General features: G+C 44.5%; 1 protein-coding gene across 6 annotated transcripts in view; it reads right to left on the minus strand.

Annotated features, from left to right (window-relative positions):
• Positions 1-21,469, minus strand: part of TMEM245 (transmembrane protein 245) — a 719,080-nt gene that overhangs the window by 385,405 nt on the left and 312,206 nt on the right. For all 6 annotated transcript variants that reach the window (XR_006390012.1, XM_044293864.1, XM_044293863.1 and 3 more), the window contains exons 10-11: positions 9,535-9,633; positions 6,444-6,575 (exon numbers count right to left, since the gene is read on the minus strand). Coding sequence is in view for 5 of the 6 variants with exons in the window: in XM_044293864.1 (XP_044149799.1) it covers positions 6,444-6,575; positions 9,535-9,633 (231 nt within the window). In the remaining variant the exon portion in view is untranslated. The remainder of the gene's footprint in view (positions 1-6,443; positions 6,576-9,534; positions 9,634-21,469) is intronic.

Here is a 21,469-nt window from a genome sequence, read left to right on the forward strand (position 1 = left end):
GGTAAAGGAGGTTTATGGTATATATGATGGTTTCCATTTAGAATTTTTGGTAGGTTAGGCATTTGTTTAATCTCTTTAGATTTATAATGAGCCTGAATGATCCTTCGAGGTTTTTTTTATTAGAAATACTGGAGACTAGAAACCTTCTTTGAGTTGATCTTCTGGGACCGGAAGTAATGTTTTTTTTCTGGAGAAGAATGGAGATTTCTGACCCCAGGGACAGTTACTTCTCCATGTGAGGCAATGGCTTGTTGATTATAAAATAATCTGTTGGATAGGTATCGAATTCTAGACTGAAGCCTCTTTGAATGGAAGACAGAACCCATGGGGAGTTTCCCATTTCTTTCCATTCTGGAAAAAAAAATATTAATCTTGCTCCAACTTGATATCTGGCATCATTGAGTGGATTTTGCAGTATTGAGCACTCTCAACCTGGACCACACAGAGGCTGACGCAATAAATAATGATGATAATATTTATTACACCTAAATGCAGATCAATTACTAAGACAATAAAACAGAATAAGCAATAAAATATTCAAAATAAAAACAGCATCATAAATAACTGAACATACAATGAATTGCAATGGGTGCTTTGTAAAACTCGGAATAATTAATATATCCTAGGTATGTATATAATCGATGAAAGTTCGATATTAAATAATCAAAAGTGTGAAAAAAAAATCGAGAGGTATTTTTGTCGAATAAATGCTCAGATATTTGTTCGGGTAAGTGTCCGGGACAACATTCGATAAATTTCTTTCGATTATTTCATTCGATTATTTCAATATATTCAACGGATATCCACTATCTCGCAAAACAATAATCACACTTGCGATTGCCGTCTGACTAGAGCACACAGTGGCGTCCCACATGGCTACTGGTGTCAGATCCGGCGGTACCTGATTATAATAGTTCAGCTGGAGCGGTGCAGGTAAGTTGACAGCCCTCGATATAGGTATTCTCCAGTGGTCTTCTCGGCTTTTTCAGGTGTAGCGAGTGAAAAAAGGAAGGGGCTAGGAAAAGACCCCGAAACGCGTCTGGTTTTTAAGACCCGCACATCAGCTGATGAACGTCTTGTCCCCAACAACTTGGATCGAAAATTTCACCCTGACAAACTTTTACAGCATACAGCTCATATCCTGACCTATAAACCAACAGAGTCACGATAAATGCTATACTTGATTCACAACTGAAAAAGTCGAGAAGACCATTGGAGAATACCTATATCGAGGGCTGTCAACTTACCTGCACCGCTCCAGCTGAACTATTATAATCAGGTACCGCCGGATCTGACACCAGTAGCCACGTGGGACGCCACTGTGAGCTCTAGTCAGACGGCAATCGCAAGTGTGATTATTGTTTTGCCAGACAGGGGATATCCGTTGAATATATTGAAATAATCTAATGAAATAATTGAAAGAAATTTATGGAATGTTGTTCGGACATTTACCTGAACAAATATCTGAGCATTTATTCTGATTATTTAATATCGAACTTTCATCGATTATATACATACCTAAGATATATTAATTATTCCGAGTTTTACAAAGCACCCATTGCAATTCAATGTATGTTCAGTTATTTATGATGCTGTTTTTATTTTGAATATTTTATTGCTTATTCTGTTTTATTGTCTTAGTAATTGATCGGCATTTAGGTGTAATAAATATTATCATCATTGTGGCGAAACCAACCTCGCCACTGGGTTTTGGAGAGGACTGTTTAAAAGCCTCTTGCCTCAGGATTATGGCCCATAGTAACTGTAAAGGAGAAGACAGACCGGCCGCACAGCTTAAATCTGTCTGTAGAATTGTATTTTATGTTATTATGCGTCCGGTTAAATTGTATGTTATGTGAGGGCACCCAGATAGCTAATATTATTGTATTCGTGTATTCTGAGTGCCATTCACCTAATGATATGCACTCAGAATTGAGCTATCTGGGGATATGTTAAATGTCTGTGTTTGCTGTGGGGGTGTGCCATTGTGTGTTTGGGTGGTGATTCCTGTCCTGTTGTCTCCACATGTGTATTGGTGATCTCCCCTTTGTCCTGAGAGATAATTGGATTGTCTTTGGTCGTCTCCGGGACAGAGGGGAGGAAACCATGATGCATTGTGGGGATATGTTGTATCTGCAACAAACTGTAATAAAAACCAGGCTGGGTGTGCCAGCACTTCAGACCACTGCTGACCCTCAAGACGGAGCCTTGTCTCGTTATTGGGAGGATTCCCTGTATGCTGTTGGAGACTGATTGCCAGGAGTGTAAGCGGACTGAATGCTTTTCCTGTTCGTCTGCCGGCAGCTACTCACGAGGTTCCAGTTTGGAGTGCTATGTTGTATCCAGTTCGGGAGGTTGGTGTTCTGCAGTAGCTGTGCCTGCATCTCGGAAAGGGGCATATCGCCTAAACGGATTTAAACCCCTTGTCTGCTGAAACGGTGCCGTTACATTGGTGGCAGCAGTGGGATCGTTCCTACAGCCAGAAGGACAGCTACAGGAGACACCATTTCTTTGGATTTTACAACTTAAGGGCAACGCATGTCTCAGTACAGTGACCCTAAAAGCACCAGGATGGAACCAGCAGTGGAGTACAGATACTCTGTGGAGGAATTTGACCGTATGATGTGGTTGCGGCTGAACTTCTTCGGACCCAATCCAGCTGAGAAATACGTGAAGTTCGTGAGGAATCTAGTGTCTAAGACCCTACTATACCGGGCAGAAGGTGACGGTCAGCTGCCACGTTGGGTGGACCTCCATCGGAGGTTACGGTTGCGGGACAGTGGGAGCCTAGTCTCCATTCCCCAGCGTCAGTGTGAAGTGCAGGGAGAGGAGAGCAGCGGCCTCCCTCCCCAGCGGCAGGCTGAGTTACAGGGGGCAGAGGTAGTTGTTCCTGCCCCCCAGCAGCAGAGTGATGTGCCGGGAAGGCAGTGTGAAGTGCAGGGAGGGGAGAGCAGCGGCCTCCCTCCCCAGCGGCAGGCTGAGTTACAGGGGGCAGAGGTAGTTGTTCCTGCCCCCCAGCAGCAGCATGATTTTTTGGGAATTGGGAGCCGAGTCTCCATTCCCCAGCGGCAGGCGGAGTTACAGGGGGCAGAGACAGTCGGTCCTGTCCCCCAGCGGCAGAGTGTCCTACAGGGAATAGAGAGCCCAGTCTCCTTTCCCCAGCAGCAGGACACTGTATTGGGAGCGGAGGCGGTCGGTCGCACTCCCCAGCGGCTGGAAGTATGTATGGGAGAGGAGCTCGTTACCCCCTCTCCCCAGCGGCAGCTTAACGCACCAGGGGGAGACAGTAAGCCCCACAACAGTGCAGATGGGACCGTGGTCTCTGCACTTACAGCACAGGGGGTAGAGACAGTCGGTCTCCCCCTCCACCAACCAGGCTCCAACCAGGCTTCTTCCGTGGTAGCGCTGGCACCAGGGCTGAGTACCGCTGATCCCTGCCCACAAAGCAACCTCCACTCCAAGCCAGGGAGCAACACAGAGACCGGGAGTACCAGCTTCCAACATCACCTTGGTGGACTTACTGGACAGAGACAGGCTACGAAATTCAGCAGGTCCAGTATTGGGTTGTGGGTGGGCTGCCAGACTAACTCAGGTACCGACCGGCGTGAGGTCAGGTATCTGGTTAGTCTTCCCTGGGGGGGGGAGATGTGTGGCGAAACCAACCTCGCCACTGGGTTTTGGAGAGGACTGTTTAAAAGCCTCTTGCCTCAGGATTATGGCCCATAGTAACTGTAAAGGAGAAGACAGACCGGCCGCACAGCTTAAATCTGTCTGTAGAATTGTATTTTATGTTATTATGCGTTCGGTTAAATTGTATGTTATGTGAGGGCACCCAGATAGCTAATATTATTGTATTCGTGTATTCTGAGTGCCATTCACCTAATGATATGCACTCAGAATTGAGCTATCTGGGGATATGTTAAATGTCTGTGTTTGCTGTGGGGGTGTGCCATTGTGTGTTTGGGTGGTGATTCCTGTCCTGTTGTCTCCACATGTGTATTGGTGATCTCCCCTTTGTCCTGAGAGATAATTGGATTGTCTTTGGTCGTCTCCGGGACAGAGGGGAGGAAACCATGATGCATTGTGGGGATATGTTGTATCTGCAACAAACTGTAATAAAAACCAGGCTGGGTGTGCCAGCACTTCAGACCACTGCTGACCCTCAAGACGGAGCCTTGTCTCGTTATTGGGAGGATTCCCTGTATGCTGTTGGAGACTGATTGCCAGGAGTGTAAGCGGACTGAATGCTTTTCCTGTTCGTCTGCCGGCAGCTACTCACGAGGTTCCAGTTTGGAGTGCTATGTTGTATCCAGTTCGGGAGGTTGGTGTTCTGCAGTAGCTGTGCCTGCATCTCGGAAAGGGGCATATCGCCTAAACGGATTTTAACCCCTTGTCTGCTGAAACGGTGCCGTTACAATCATTATTTATTGCGTCAGCCTCTGTGTGGTCCAGGTGGAGAGTGCTCAGCCTCTCTATATATCCTATATTTCCTTTTGACTGGGTGAGTCATTAGGCTTGGTAGCACCCACCCACAGCTACTAGCGGAGTGAGCCACCATACTCTCGATATATATCTTTTACGATTTTGCAGTATTGTCCGGATTGAAGAAGAATCCTTTCCCTCTCCCTCTGCCATCTTCCTGAGTAATTTCTTCTCTTCTGGTCTGTCTTCTGTCTGTTCCTTTCATTCCGGCAGGACCGCTTGCCTCTGGTGAAAAAAATCTGCCTTCTATAGGGAATCATTTTTGCTTATCAGAAGTCTTCTCCAAGATGTCATCAAGGACTGATCCAAAAAGTCGATCCCCTTCACAGGGGATGGAACAAAGCTGTTTTTTTTAGGTTTTCTCTGAAATGCGGGCTACAGGCGCATCAATCTTTGGAGTCTGATCCCAAATATTGGAATCAGAATCTGCAAGAGGATATTTTCTCTTAAAATAGCTTGTGACAAGGGCTCTTTTCTCAGGGTCTCTTCATTATTTAGAGATTAGATCATTAATGCTATTATGGACAGGGAAAACTCGTCTTTTCCTTTTCCCCAGACCCTGGAACATCTGGTCCTGGACTGATTGGCTTTCTCTAGAATCCACTAAGTTCATGGTAGCCCTTATGGTTTTTAGAAGACTTTGAGAATCTACTGGAAGGAACAACAGTTTCCCATAACCATCTTCTGAGGAGTCAGAGCTGTCATCAAGGATTTCCCCTTCATCAACATCAAATCCATATAACTGGAAATTGTGGGATTTTTGAGAGGTGGAGGCTTGTGGAGACAAGGGAGACGACCTTGATTCCACTGCCGCATTTACTTCCTCTCTAACCATACTCCTCATGGAGTCTAGAAATGAGCAAGATTCTTCTGATACAACATTTTCTGTGCAGTTCACACATTGTGACTTCTTAGATTTAGATATAAAGGATTTTCTGGATATGGCGCATTTCTTGCGCCCTGAATCTCCCGCTGGTGTCTTGGAGGTGGAGGTTTTTCTTTCCTAGAATAATCAAAATGATTTGAAAAAGGGTCTAGTAGAAAAAAACATTTTAAACCTCCAGCACCAGACACCCAGTAAGTGCATGAGAAAAGAGCCTCACACCAGAATATCTACCCAAGTTTGCAGGAGAGGACGCTTACCGGGCTGAGGGCTTTGGAACCAGGATCCACAGGCGTGCGGGCCGAGACTGCGTCCTGAGGAGCTGACATACTGCAGCAGGGAAACACCCCCCAGTCTCTGCTATGGCCATCTTCTTTTAATATCCCCGCCAGCACCGGCTTTCTGGTACAGGGACGCCTGCGAGTGTGCGCACCTTATGTGCCGAGGCACCTTTACCGTGTCATGACATTACTGTGCTCTGCCTGCCGTATCGGATTTACAACCTCTTTATTTGAAAGGGATTATGCCTAAGGAAGGGGAAGGGAGCACAGCATCCCTGGAGCCCTCGACCTCAGCAGCGCCCCTCCCAGTCCTGGGGAAAACATAAGGCCGTGCGGTAAATATTCTAGCATACCAGCCAGAGCAGGAGCTCCTGCGCTCTCCAGAGATAGGAAACAACACTGGCTTAGGTAAGGAGAAGAGGCTTTTTAAATCTGGAGTTCCAGTGTTGTTTCCTGTCCAGGAGGTGGGGACACCCTCCTGTCAGTGCCGTTGGGGAGGCACCGAGAAAAAATGCTTTCCTTCCTCAAAGTATAAACGGTTTTATACTAAGAGGAGGTTCTATATTATCCTGCCATATTTAAGCATAATATTGATGGAGTGCTTCTTTAACATTGCTGGTAACTTTCAGTGGGTGCAGAGATCTAGCATTTGTTAAAATGATTGCTCTCATGGTATGCTACTAACATGAAATCGCATAATTTCAATGAATGTTACATCAGTGCAACCACACATTAGGGTCTGGATAATCTTTAATAACCAATGAAAGAAGAGAATTAGAAAAAGTCTAAAGTCTCACCGATAGAAATGTTTCAATGTTCTCATGAACAAAAGAAGCAATATCCTGCCAGTCCATAATATCTCCCAGCCAACTGTTCTGACGATGTATTGTCATCTTTTGACCCTTGTGCCTGCCTGAATTTGTCACATTCTAACAACATAAGATAAAAGAAGTTAGGTTTCAACTTAAAAAAAAACCTAATTGATATTATTTCTGTACAAAGACAGGACTGAATACTTACAGATAGGCAAAATGGTTCCACATCAGAAATATATTACATATGTGCATGCATGTTTTTAAATTCATAAAAGCATTCATATTCAATTAAGCTAAAGGGGTTATCCAGTCCTAAAAAAAAAGCCCCCTACCATATGCTGGGCCCTCACACTGAATATACTTACCCAGGTCCCCACACAGCTGCTCCTACTTCAATGCAAGGGAGGCTGGTCCCAGCCTGCCATTGGCTGCTCCCCCTCCCATCCCCCGACACCAGATGTTTTCATCTGTGGACAGGGAGAAACAGCAGTGGCGGGACCATGAGCATCGCAAGGAGCGTGGACTTGGGTAAGTATATTCAGCGTGAGGGGGCACGGCATATGGGAGTTTTTTTTGGGGGGGGGGGTATTGCAGTTACCATAAATATAACTTATGTTTTAGACTAAGGCTACTTTCACACTTGCGTTAGAAGCGGATCCGTCTGGTGTCTGCACAGACGGATCCGCTCCTATAATGCAAACGCTTGCATCCGTTCAGAACGGATCCGTTTGCATAACTGTTTATTTCAGATCAGATTTTTCACTTCGGAAAACTCAGATCCGACAGTATATTCTAAACACAGAAGCGTTCCCATGGTGATGGGGACGCTTCAAGTTAGAATATACTGAGAACTGTGTACATGACTGCCCCCTGCTGCCTGGCAGATGCTGCCAGGCAGCAGGGGGCAGACCCCTCCCCCCCTCCTGTATTTAACTTATTGGTGGCCAGTGCGGCCCCCCCTCCCTCCCCAGTATTAATTGTAACCAGTGCGGCCCCCCTCCCTCCCCAGTATTAATTGTAACCAGTGCGGCCCCCCTCCCTCTATATTCATCGGTGGCCAGTGCGGATTCCCAGTATTAAATATGACCAGTGCGGCCTCCCCCTCCCCAGTATTAAATATGACCAGTGCGGTCCCCCTCCCTCTATATTCATTGGTGGCCGGCCAGTGCGGATTCCAAGTATTGTGACCAGTGCGGCCCCCCCCCCCCCCATCATTGGTGGCAGCGGAGAGTACCGATCTGAGTCCCAGTTTAAATCGCTGGGGCTCCGATCGGTTACCATGGCAGCCAAGACGCTATTGCAGTCTTGGCTGCCATGGTTACTTGGCAATAAATACAAGCATTATACTTACCTGAAGAGCTGCGATGTCTGTGTCTGGCCGGGAGCTCCTCCTACTGGTAAGTGAAAGGTCTGTGCGGCGCATTGCCTATAGCAATGCGCCGCACTATAGCACAGACCTGTCACTTACCAGTAGGAGGAGCGCCCGGCCGGTCAAACATCGCAGCTCTTCAGGTAAGTATAATGCTTGTATTTATTGCTAAGAAACCATAGAAGCCTAGACTGCAATAGCGTCTTGGTTGCCATAGTAACCGATCGGAGCCCCAGCGATTTAAACTGGGACTCCGATCGGTACTCTCCGCTGCTACCAATGATGGGGGGTGTGATTTTAATTAGGGGGGGGAGGCCGCACTGGTCATAATACTTGGAATCCGCACTGGCCACCAATAAATATAGAGGGAGGGGGAGGCCGCACTGGTCATATTTAATACTGGGAATCCGCACTGGCCACCAATGAATATAGAGGGAGGGGGGCCGCACTGGCTACAATTAATACTGGGGAGGGAGGGGGGGGGGGGGGGTCGCACTGGCCACCAATAAGTTAATTACAGGAGGAGGGGGGGTCTGCCGCCTGCTGCCTGGCAGCATCTGCCAGGCAGCAGCAGCAGGGGGCAGTCATGTACACAGTTACCAGTATATTCTAACATGAAGCGTCCCCATCACCATGGGATTGCCTCTGTGTTAGAATATACTGTCGGATCTGAGGTTTACGATGTAACTCAAATCCGATGGTATATTCTAACATAGAGGCGTTCCCATGGTGATGGGGACGCTTCAATTTAAAATATACCATCGGATCGGAGAAAACTCCGATCTGATGGTATATTAATAGGGACTCCTGACTTTACATTGAAAGTCAATGGGGGATGGATCCGTTTGAAATTGCACCATATTGTGTCAACGTCAAACGGATCCGTCCCCATTGACTTGCATTGTAAGTCTGGACGGATCCGTTTGGCTCCGCGTGGCCAGGCGGACACGAAAACGCTGGAAGCTGCGTTCGGGTGTCCGCCTGCTGAGCGGAGCGGAGGCCAAACGGTGCCAAACTGATGCATTCTGAGCGGATCCGCATCCACTCAGAATGCATTGGGGCTGTACGGATCCGTTCGGGGCCGCTTGTGAGAGTCTTCAAACGAAACTCACAAGCGGAGCCCCGAACGCTAGTGTGAAAGTAGCCTAATTCATTATCAATAATTACCGGTACCTAATATGATGTCAATTTCACATATTTACCGTTCAGTAGTTATAAAATTAGTTTTCTTCCTTTGCTACCCACTGTGTTTCCTCATAAATTACTATGGCATCGACCTGTAGTTCTGAACCTTTGTTAGGTCAAGCATGTTCAGTGTGTAGAGTAGAGGGGGCGTGACCGGACTGGTAGATCAAGCAGCCAATCAATAAATATCAACACTCATGAACAAACAGAAACTCACAGCAGGAAAGATTGTAGTTTTGTGAGGGAAGATCAGGCGCCATGATACTCAGGCTCACACAGAAGCTAGACAAATGGATTGCAAGGTAAATTGAAGCTCTGGTTGTATGTATTGGCATGGGTTCTGGTTGGGTCGCAGCTTGCAGCCTTAATGCAGTTTTTCAATAATTAAGTTACTTTACCGGAAAACCTCTTTAACTATACAGAGGATATGGTACAACTGAGGTATAACACAAACAATTGTTGTACTGTAGTAACCTTAATGTTCATGCAAATCATACAGTGTATTAAGAATTTACTTACCTTAATGACCCAAGAGTGGTACAATCTGTCCCAAAGTTCTAGGACTTGCTTCTCAATGATAGCTGTGTTGTTTACCTTTTCCCCTAGCGCTTTGTGTAGCTGTGAGAAAATAGTAGTTATTGATTTTTATGTAAATAATAAACAATATCATGGTAATTCTTTATACATTTGAGCTGAATGGGCAACCACAATTGATGGGTGTCTGCTGTTTTACAAAGCAACATCTCCCAGCAGTGTCTGTAATCAAGCAAGGGCTTAATATGAAGATTGCCGTTTTACCACAGACTGCAATACCATTTGATTGCACTTTGTGATAAAATATATCTAATGTTTGCATATTTAAAGTTAGAGGGGTTAAAAATAAAGTTAAACACAAACAATTTTTAATAATACAGTGGTCCCTTGGGATACAATATTAATTAGTTTCAGAATGACCAGTGTAAGTTGAAGCCAATGTATGGTAACTTGAGTCCATAATTCTATGGAAAATCAGTAATTGGTTCCAAAGCCACAAAATATCATCTGCTAACAAGAAACAGTGAGATTTTAAGAAAAATAATCATATAACCAAGAGAGATAAAGCAAGTCATTATGTACAATAGACAGGAATAGATGATGGAATCTGAAAATTACTTTCTATGATGGGGGCAGGGGCTTCCTTAGGGTCTTGCATAGTACACACATGTACCAGAAAGAGAATGAAGCTGCAGCTCACCTGGTGTCCAAATGAGCAGCTCATCCTGGCACAGAAAGGGGACAGTACAGAACATGTAGTACCACAGAGTACAGAACATGTAGTACCACTAGACAACCAATAAAGATGTTTTACCATTGAAATGGCCATGTTGATTGGTTGGATCTGGATCTAAGACATTGCATGTTGAGTCTAGTTTTAACTTACGATGGCCCAGAAAAGACTATTGCATATTGAAAATGTCGGATCCTGAGGTCATTATGTCTTGAAGGATGACTAGTATATAAAAAAAATATGTAAAATTTCCGCATTTTACAAATAAAAAGTAAAAAAAATAAAAAAATTATATATATATATATATATATATATATATATATATATATATATATATATAGAGAAGGAAAGTCCGCAGCACTCCTTTAAGTAAAAAAGTGAATTTTATTCACACATGTCAGACAACGTTTCGGTCCTCTCACAGGACCATTTTCAAGTCAAGTGAACAAAAAAGTGCATAGTGCAAAAATAAATACAACTCTACAGCATGACACAATCCATTATCAGCCAATAGAGTACTAGTGCACTCCCATTCCTGGGTGGACTACAATTCATATAATTAACTCCATATATTGCCGTGCATATCAACTTCAGTAGCAGTACATCAGTGTTACATTCAATAGTAATTCATCATAATATGTGTACATAAAGTGTATATAATAAAGTGAACCGTGCAGTTTTTTAAAAAAATCTTGACTGTATTACCTTGCCTTAAGCCTGCTGGAGAACCGAGAAAGTTTGTGGAGAAGGTTTATGGAGAAGGCGTCTCTACATGTGTCTGAACACGCCACTCATCCGCGTCCTCTACTCCTTACTGCGCATGTACTCAGCCCTGTTCCGTTCACGCAGCTTCTAATGCTCCTACGTCACGTCACCTCTATGGTGGAAACCAACGCGATGACGTACGGTCGATCACGTCCAGGCGCCGCACACAGACGAGTCTGCGACAGCGTATGGACAGATCGTTCACGCCCCATCACGAGTACCTATCCACCATCTTTTTTTAGGTAATGTTTTCGGGCAAAAGTATCATGCCTCCATACCTCACATAGTTATCTCGTCTCCATCTATATACGGCCCGGCACTGGCAAAAAAAGTCAACATCCATCTATGTCATCAGGCAAATCATTGTAGTTTCCATTTAATTCACTGCATATAGAGAGCAGACAACATCAGGGTATAGGCTATGTAAGCTGGGTATCTAGCTAACCATTCCTCCTGTCACCCTAAATTCTACATTTAACCCTTTGGGTTTTAGGGTATCGAGCCGAAAAATCCACCTAAGTTCAGTTTTTTTTAATTTACTTAATCGATCACCTCCTCTTTCCAATGGTTTAACATGATCTATAATCATAAATTTCAAGTCACTTTCTTTATGAGAAACCAACAAATGGGTGAGAAACAAAGATGCCAATGATGACCCTAATTCTAGCCAATCTGGAACTTTTTTAGGCTCACGAGTTGCTATGGGAGACGCCCCACAAGACGGGGAGGGCTCAGACATAGAAGAGCCTGGAAAAACCAGAGCGCAGAGATTAATGAGGACCAACAACTCCAAACAGCTGAATACAAACAAGAAAAAATAGAATCGAACGTGGTGGTCAACATTTCATCCTATACATTGACTGAACATGAATTGAAAGCCCTAAATAAGGGATTGTCCTTTTGCCCACAGGCTAGGCCGGATTGGTTTCAGTTGGAACTGGACTTGAACCGCCTCCTCAGGAATCTTAAACTGAGGGTGTGGTTCGACTCCGGTTCCACTGACGCCATGAAGGTGAATGCTAATGAATCTGGTAATGCTGATGGTCAACTTACTTTGAAACAGTTTGATTTGTACCTAAAAAGTGATTTCGTTCCACTTGTCAATTCACATGCTTTAGAATGCTTCACTGAAGCGGTCAAAAGAGATGTAGCTATGTTGAGAAAAAATACTCATCCCAGTATGTATATGAGGCCAAACATTTCGACACAGGAAATGTCTGCTCTGGAGGGATTGTCCAGTAACCCCGATCTCACCATCAAACCCGCAGATAAGGGTGGTGGGATCGTGGTGATGGACACCATTCAGTATGTTAAGGAGATAAGAAGACAATTGAGCGAACCTGGCGTCTACGAGCCATTGGCCAGGGACCCCAGGTTCGACATTGCAAGGAAAATTGATGCACATCTGACTGAGGCGATGCAGAGTGGCATTATTGATGGACAACTTAAGGATTTTTTGGTGGTGAAGTCCCCGGTTACACCCACGATATATGCATTACCAAAGATACATAAAAGGTTGGTTGACCCTCCAGGTCGGCCGATAATTTCGGGTAGGGGCTCTATACTATCCAACATTAATGTATTTCTGATAAAGATACTGAGAGAATATGCTATGGGTGCTAGATCGTACGTTAGGGATACCGGAGACTTCATCACCAAGATCAAAGGGATGCAGGTACCAAGGGGGGCCATCATAGCCTCCTTTGACATAGTGTCATTGTACACCTCGATTGACCACAACAAAGGCTTGTCGGCTGTGGCGGAGATGTTGGCACATTCGGAGCATCCCGCCCCAGTTCGACAATTTATATTGACATTGTTGGAATTGTCCTTGAGGAACAATTATTTTGTGTTCCAGGGACAATTTTTCTTGCAAAAGATGGGCGCGGCGATGGGCTCTAATGCCGCGCCCACTTATGCAAATATTTTTGTGCGGTCATTTGAGGAGCGTCTCGTCTATGTATCTCCCCACTTCAATCAAGTGTTGTCGTGGTGGAGATACATAGATGACATTTTCCTCATTTGGGATGGCACTATGGATCAGTTGATGGATTTTCACGTATACTTGAACTCCCTGGATCGGGAGATCCAGTTTACGTTAACGGCATCGACTGACCGGGTGCAATACTTGGACACACAAGTATACATTGAGGATGAACAGGTGCATATGGATTTAAACATTAAGGCCACAGATAAGAATACATTGTTGCATTTTACCAGTGGGCACCCAAGAAGGATGGTAGATTCTCTGCCGTTTAGCCAAATGCTTCGGGTGCGGAGAATTATTGTTGATAAGGATGAGAATATGTGTACAGCAATGAAAAATATGGAACAATCTTTTATAGACAGGGGATACCCTAGAAAGTTAGTGAAAAGACATGCAGAAAGGGCTAAAAAAATCCCCAGAGATGAGTTATTGACCCCGAAAACTAGGAGAAATGATGACAGAATGCCGTTTGTATCATCATATAACGAGTTGAGTCCTGAAATTGAAAAAATAATAAGGCGACATTGGAGTATACTGAGTAGTGGACACCCAAATGTTGCTGCATTTAGAAGTGTGCCAATGATGGCATATAGAAGAGCAGGCAACATCAGGGATAAGGTAGTACACTCCAAAGTACCAGATAAAGGACAATCCAGACAGACATTCCTCAAAACAAGGCGCACGGGCTCTTTCCCGTGTCTGGGATGTGTGAACTGTAAACTGATGGTCAAGGGATCGACGTTCGCACATCCAGACACGGGCGAGACCTTTGATATAGTGCATTATCTCACCTGTGATTCGTCATGGGTGATATATGTACTATGGTGCCCTTGTAAAAAATTATATGTTGGTGAAACCACTTGCGATCTAAAGACCAGGTTAAATAACCATAGGCAGTCTATTAGGAATAAAAGAAGAGATCTGCCTGTATCAAAGCATTTTGCCGAAAAAAATCATAAAGAAAGTGACTTGAAATTTATGATTATAGATCATGTTAAACCATTGGAAAGAGGAGGTGATCGATTAAGTAAATTAAAAAAAACTGAACTTAGGTGGATTTTTCGGCTCGATACCCTAAAACCCAAAGGGTTAAATGTAGAATTTAGGGTGACAGGAGGAATGGTTAGCTAGATACCCAGCTTACATAGCCTATACCCTGATGTTGTCTGCTCTCTATATGCAGTGAATTAAATGGAAACTACAATGATTTGCCTGATGACATAGATGGATGTTGACTTTTTTTGCCAGTGCCGGGCCGTATATAGATGGAGACGAGATAAATATGTGAGGTATGGAGGCATGATACTTTTGCCCGAAAACATTACCTAAAAAAAGATGGTGGATAGGTACTCGTGATGGGGCGTGAACGATCTGTCCATACGCTGACGCAGACTCGTCTGTGTGCGGCGCCTGGACGTGATCGACCGTACGTCATCGCGTTGGTTTCCACCATAGAGGTGACGTGACGTAGGAGCATTAGAAACTGCGTGAACGGAACAGGGCTGAGTACATGCGCAGTAAGGAGTAGAGGACGCGGATGAGTGGTGTGTTCAGACACATGTAGAGACGCCTTCTCCATAAACCTTCTCCACAAACTTTCTCGGTTCTCCAGCAGGCTTAAGGCAAGGTAATACAGTCAAGAATTTTTTTAAAAACTGCACGGTTCACTTTATTATATACACTTTATGTACACATATTATGATGAATTACTATTGAATGTAACACTGATGTACTGCTACTGAAGTTGATATGCACGGCAATATATGGAGTTAATTATATGAATTGTAGTCCACCCAGGAATGGGAGTGCACTAGTACTCTATTGGCTGATAATGGATTGTGTCATGCTGTAGAGTTGTATTTATTTTTGCACTATGCACTTTTTTGTTCACTTGACTTGAAAATGGTCCTGTGAGAGGACCGAAACGTTGTCTGACATGTGTGAATAAAATTGGTATTGCTGTTGTCAAAAATGGCTATAATATTACAATTTAAAAGTATTTATTACACACAGTGAATGTCATAGTGTGAAAAAAAAGTACAAATTGACGCTTTTTGGTTGCATCTCCTCCTCCCAAAAAAATTGGAATAAACAGTGATCAAGTCATAAATCCACCAAAATTGAATGAATAAAACTACAGTTTGGCCCGAAAAAAAATTATCCCAAACACAACTTAATAGAAAATATAAAACATAAAAAAATATAAAAAAAACATAAAAACAATAAAGTTAGCACCATGGTAACTGCATTGACCTGCAGAATAAAGGTGTCATTTTTATTGCCCATTGAATGTTGTAAATATGACATTTGCAAAACAATGGCAAAATTGAGGGGTTTCCCCATTAACCCCTTAAGGCGGGACTAATTCTTATTTTTGCATTTTCATTTCTCTGCTTTTTAACTCCTTAAGTACACAATCAATTTTCACCTTAAAGGGCTTCTGTCACCCCACTAAAGTGATTATTTTTTTTTTGGGCTGGTGAAATTAGTTATATTGCGATATATCACAATATAATTGTGTTACTTACTTTGATCCAGCAGTTTCTTCAAAAAACGAAGTTTTATCATATGTAAATTCGGTCTCTAACAGCAAGTAGGGCGGCTACTTGCTGCTAGCTGCTGCAGAAATCCGCCCCCTCGTCGTGTTGATTGACAGGGCCAGCCGGGATCTCCTCCTCTGGCCAGCCCTGTCGGCATTTCAAAAATCGCGCGCCTCTGTTGATTCGGCGCAGGCGCTCTGAGATGAGGAGGCTCGTCTCCTCATCACTCCCTCAGTGCGCCTGCGCCGATGACATCACCGAAATAGAAGACGTCATCGGCGCAGGCGCACTGAGGGAGTGCTGAGGAGACGAGCTGTACAGAGTAGTATACCACTGTACAGCCTCTCTAGGGGGTGTATTCCCCCTGTAACTGGGGCTACTATGTCAGCCCCAGTTACAGGAGAAATCAATAGCGAAAAAAAAAAAAAAGTGTAGTTAAATGTCCCCCAGAGGTTTGTATGACCTTATGGGGGACGAAAAGTGTAAAAAAAAAAAAAAAAGTTAAAATATGGCATAAAAAATAAAAATAAAGGTTTCATTTGTAAAAAAAAATAATACAGGGAGTGCAGAATTATTAGGCAAGTTGTATTTTTGAGGATTAATTTTATTATTGAACAAAAACCATGTTCTCAATGAACCCAAAAAACTCATTAATATCAAAGCTGAATATTTTTGGAAGTAGTTTTTAGTTTGTTTTTAGTTTTAGCTATTTTAGGGGGATATCTGTGTGTGCAGGTGACTATTACTGTACATAATTATTAGGCAACTTAACAAAAAACAAATATATACCCATTTCAATTATTTATTTTTACCAGTGAAACCAATATAACATCTCAACATTTACAAATATACATTTCTGACATTTAAAAACAAAACAAAAACAAATCAGTGACCAATATAGCCACCTTTATTTGCAAGGACACTCAAAAGCCTGCCATCCATGGATTCTGTCAGTGTTTTGATCTGTTCACCATCAACATTGCGTGCAGCAGCAACCACAGCCTCCCAGACACTGTTCAGAGAGGTGTACTGTTTTCCCTCCTTGTAAATCTCACATTTGATGATGGACCACAGGTTCTCAATGGGGTTCAGATCAGGTGAACCAGGAGGCCATGTCATTAGATTTTCTTCTTTTATACCCTTTCTTGCCAGCCACGTTGTGGAGTACTTGGACGCGTGTGATGGAGCATTGTCCTGCATGAAAATCATGTTTTTCTTACCTTGCAGACTTCTTCCTGTACCACTGCTTGAAGAAGGTGTCTTCCAGAAACTGGCAGTAGGACTGGGAGTTGAGTTTGACTCCATCCTCAACCCAAAAAGGCCCCACAAGCTCATCTTTGATAATACCAGCCCAAACCAGTACTCCACCTCCACCTTGCTGGCGTCTGAGTCGGACTGGAGCTCTCTGCCCTTTACCAATCCAGCCATCTGTCCCATCAAGACTCACTCTCATTTCATCAGTCCATAAAACCTTAGAAAAATCAGTCTTGAGATATTTCTTGGCCCAGTCTTGACGTTTCAGCTTGTGTGTCTTGTTCAGTGGTGGTCGTCTTTCAGCCTTTCTTACCTTGGCCATGTCTCTGAGTATTGCACACCTTGTGCTTTTGGGCACTCCAGTGATGTTGCAGCTCTGAAATATGGCCAAACTGGTGGCAAGTGGCATCTTGGCAGCTGCACGCTTGACTTTTCTCAGTTCATGGGCAGTTATTTTGCACCCTTGGTTTTTCCACACGCTTCTTGCGACCCTGTTGACTATTTTGAATGAAACGCTTGATTGTTCGATGATCACGCTTCAGAAGCTTTGCAATTTTAAGAGTGCTGCATCCCTCTGCAAGATATCTCACTATTTTTGACTTTTCTGAGCCTGTCAAGTCCTTCTTTTGACCCATTTTGCCAAAGGAAAGGAAGTTGCCTAATAATTATGCACACCTGATATAGGGTGTTGATGTCATTAGACCACACCCCTTCTCATTACAGAGATGCACATCACCTAATATGCTTAATTGGTAGTAGGCTTTCGAGCCTATACAGCTTGGAGTAAGACAACATGCATAAAGAGGATGATGTGGTCAAAATACTCATTTGCCTAATAATTCTGCACGTAGTGTATATATATATAAATCCCCAAGTAAAGATAAAAAAAAAAATTCAAATAGAAAAAAATGAAATAAAATAGACATATTTGGTATTGCCGTGTCTGTGATGGTCGGCTCTAAAAATATATCACATGATCCACCCAGTCTGATAACATAAAAAAACTGTAAAAAAAAAAAAAAAAAAAAAGGAAATTTTTATCACCTTACATCACAAAAAGTCCAGCACCAAGTGATCAAAAAGGTGTATGTCCCACAAAAATGGTACCAATAAACCGCAAAAAATGAAGCCCCTACATAAGGAAATTGCTAAAAAAATTCAAAAAAATATAGCTCTCAGAACATGGACACATTAAAAAAAAATTGTTTCAAAAAAGCTATTATTGTGTTATAGGGAAATAAATAAAAAAGTATACATATTAGATATCACTGCATCCGTAACAAAGTGCAAAAACAAGTGATCAAAAAGACATGTCCCACAAAATTGTACCAATAAAACCATCACCTCATCCCACAAAAGAATAAGCCCATACATAAGAAAATAATTGAAAAAATTATAACTCTCAGAATATGGACACATTAAAACATAATTTATTTTGTTTCAAAAATGCTATTATTGTGTAAAACTTAAATAAATAAGAAAAAGTATACATATTAGGTATTGCCACGTCCGTAACGATCTGCTCTATAAAAATGTCATAACCCCTTGGTAACCTTGCCCCATAAAGTGTTATAATGAATGATCAAAAAATCATATGTACCCAAAAATAGTACCAATAAAACTGGCACCTTATCCCCTAGTTTCCAAAATGGGGTCACTTTTTGGGAGTCTCTAATTGTAAGGGTGCATCAGGGGAGCTTCAAATGGGACATGGCATCTAAAAACCAGTTCAGCAAAAGCTGCCTTCCAAAAACCATGTGGTGCTCGTTTTCTTCTGCGCCCTGCCGTGTGCCCATACAGCAGTTTATGACCACATGTGGAGTGTTTTTGTAAACCGCAGAATCAGGGTAATAAATATTCAGTTTTATTTGGTTGTTAACCCTCGATGTGTTAAAGAAAAATATGGATTAAATAGAAAATCTGCCCAAAAAGTAAAATTTTAAAATTTTATCTCCGTTTTCCTTTAATTCTTGTGGTACGCCTAAAGGGTTAACAAAGTTTGTAAAATCAGTTTTAAGTAACTTGACGGGTGTAGTTTCTACAATGGGGTCATTTATGGGGGAATCCACTATGTAAGTCCCACAAAGTGACTTCAGAACCGAACTGGTCCTTAACCCCTTAAGGACACAGGGCGTACAGGTACGCCCTTGTGCCCTGGTACTTAAGGACACAGGGCGTACATGTACGCCCTGTGTATTTTCAATCACCGCCGCGCGGCCGGTGGCGATCGGAACCCCGTGCCTGCTCAAATCATTGAGCAGGCACTTGGGGCAAATGCGTCGGGGGGTCCGGTGACCCCCCCATGTATGCGATCGCAGAAAACCGCAGGTCAATTCAGACCTGCGGTTTTCTGCGTTTCCGGGTCTCTGAAGACCCGATAACCCGGAACAGGATGGTGATGGTGGTGTGATTTCACTCCACCAATCACCATCCAGCGATCCTGAGTGGTGATGGTGACATCACCACTCAGGATCGCTTTCTCATTGGTCTGTGGGCGGTCCGGTGGCAGATTCAAAAGAGGCAGGCGCCCCTCTCCTCCTCCTTTTGTGTTCCGGAGCCAGAGGAGAGAGGAGCTGCCTGCACGTGCCTGCTGCCACCGCTGCCTGCACCCCGATCTGTGCCCCCAGGACCCGATCTCTGCCACCAGCACCCCCCCATGAGGTACATAGGGACAGCTAGGGAAAGTTTGGGTTAGGCAGGGAAAAAAAAAAGGGAAAGGTAGTTTTTTTTTTTACTTTTGCATCACTCCAGTTAGGGTGTCTGGGGTCCACAGCACAGCTGTGTGACCCTAGACCCCCCAGGGGTGCTGCCACTTGCCCCCCCCCCCCACCTTTTTTGGGGTGCTTTTTTTTTTTTGTGTACGCTGACTGTGGCTGGCACTTAGCGTCCGGCCACTGTTAGCGCATCGCACACCCCACCGCTGATCAACTTCGGACGGTTGATCAGCGTTTTTGAATTTTTTTTCCCACATTTTTTGCCCTTTTTTAGTTAGTTTTTTTTTTTTCTCCTCTGTTAGTTTTAGGGTGAGTTCGTGAACACCCGTGCCCCCACACACACGCACACCAAATAAAGAGTTACACACACGCACATATACACGCAGACACACACACCCCTATGGCCCGCCGGACGTTCTCGGCCGAGGAGGCATACGCCCAGCTTGCCTCTGACTCCGAGAGTCCCAGTGAGGATGAGGATGACCCCACATTCCTGTTGTCACCCGCATCCTCCTCATCATCTAGCGATGATGATGAGCCCCCAAGGCGGCGGAGACGCCGCCAGGCGGAGCAAGGGGACCGCCATGTTAAGGACCCTGTGGCCCACACTAGTACGAGCAGCTCTGGGGCTCGTACTGGTTTCCCGGCCCACCAGTTAAATCCACCGGAGCACCCTGCCGGTGAACTTGTCTGGTGTAGCCCAGAGCGATACAAGCCCGTGATTCCTGATTTCGTAGGCCAATCAGGAATCCAGATTTCCACAGTGGGCTACACTGAATATGACTTTTTTTTGTCATTTTTTCAGTGACCCACTGGTAAATCTGATGGTGGAGCAGACGAATCTGTACGCCCAACAGTTCATCGCTCAACACCCAGGCTCCTTTTTGGCCAGGCCCAGTGGCTAACGCCGGTCAGTGCAGCTGAGATGAGGACATTTTGGGGCCTCGTGCTGCATATGGGCCTGGTCAAGAAACCCAGTGCCAGGCTGTACTGGAGTGGGGACGTCCTATATCAGACCCCACTTTACAGTACGGTTATGACACGCTCCCGGTTTAAGGGCCATCCGGAAATGTCTGCATTATTCCGATAATGCAGCATGTCCACCCCGAGGTGATCCTGCCCATGACCGTCTGTATAAAATACGGCCGGTCATCGATCACTTTGGGGCCAAATTCATGGAGGCCTATGTACCTGGAAGGGAGGTCGTGGTTGATGAGTCTCTCATTGCGTTCAAGGGGAGACTCAATTTCCGCCAGTATGTGCCTTCCAAGCGGGCGAGGTATGGCGTGAAGCTATACAAAATTTGTGAGAGTACCTCAGGGTACACTTACAAATTTCGTGTATACGAGGAGGCGATATTCCCGGATTCAACCCCCAGAATGTCCCCCCACTCTGGGTGTTACCGGGAAACTTGTGTGGGACCTTATGCACCCACTGCTGGATAAGGGTTACCACTTGTACGTGGATAACTTTTATACCAGTATCCCCTTGTTCCAGTCCCTTGCCGCCAGATCCACGTCCGCTTGTGGGACCGTGCGGAAAAATCAACGCGGCCTCCCTGCCCACCCCCTCCAGGTACCTATCCCCAGGGGTGAGACCCGTGCCTTTACCACTGGAAACCTGTTGCTGGTCAGGTATAAGGACAAGAGGGACATTCCTTCAGTTCTATAAGGCAGTCCTCAAGGCCCTGATCTTTTCGGACCGGGAAAGAGCAGGCCGGAGTACCTCGGGAACTGTAGGCGCCCGGATGGTCCCTGGCCAACACTTTCCAGGTGTGGTCCCCCATACTGGAAAGAAGGGACGAACCCCAAAAAAGTGCGGAGTGTGTCGCAGGAGGGGGATACGGAAGGACACCACTACTCAGTGCGACACATGCCCCGATCATCCGGGCCTCTGCATTGATGGTTGCTTCAGGGAGTATCACACT

Source organism: Bufo gargarizans, chromosome 5, assembly GCF_014858855.1.
Source record: "Bufo gargarizans isolate SCDJY-AF-19 chromosome 5, ASM1485885v1, whole genome shotgun sequence".
Classification (NCBI taxonomy): domain Eukaryota; kingdom Metazoa; phylum Chordata; class Amphibia; order Anura; family Bufonidae; genus Bufo; species Bufo gargarizans.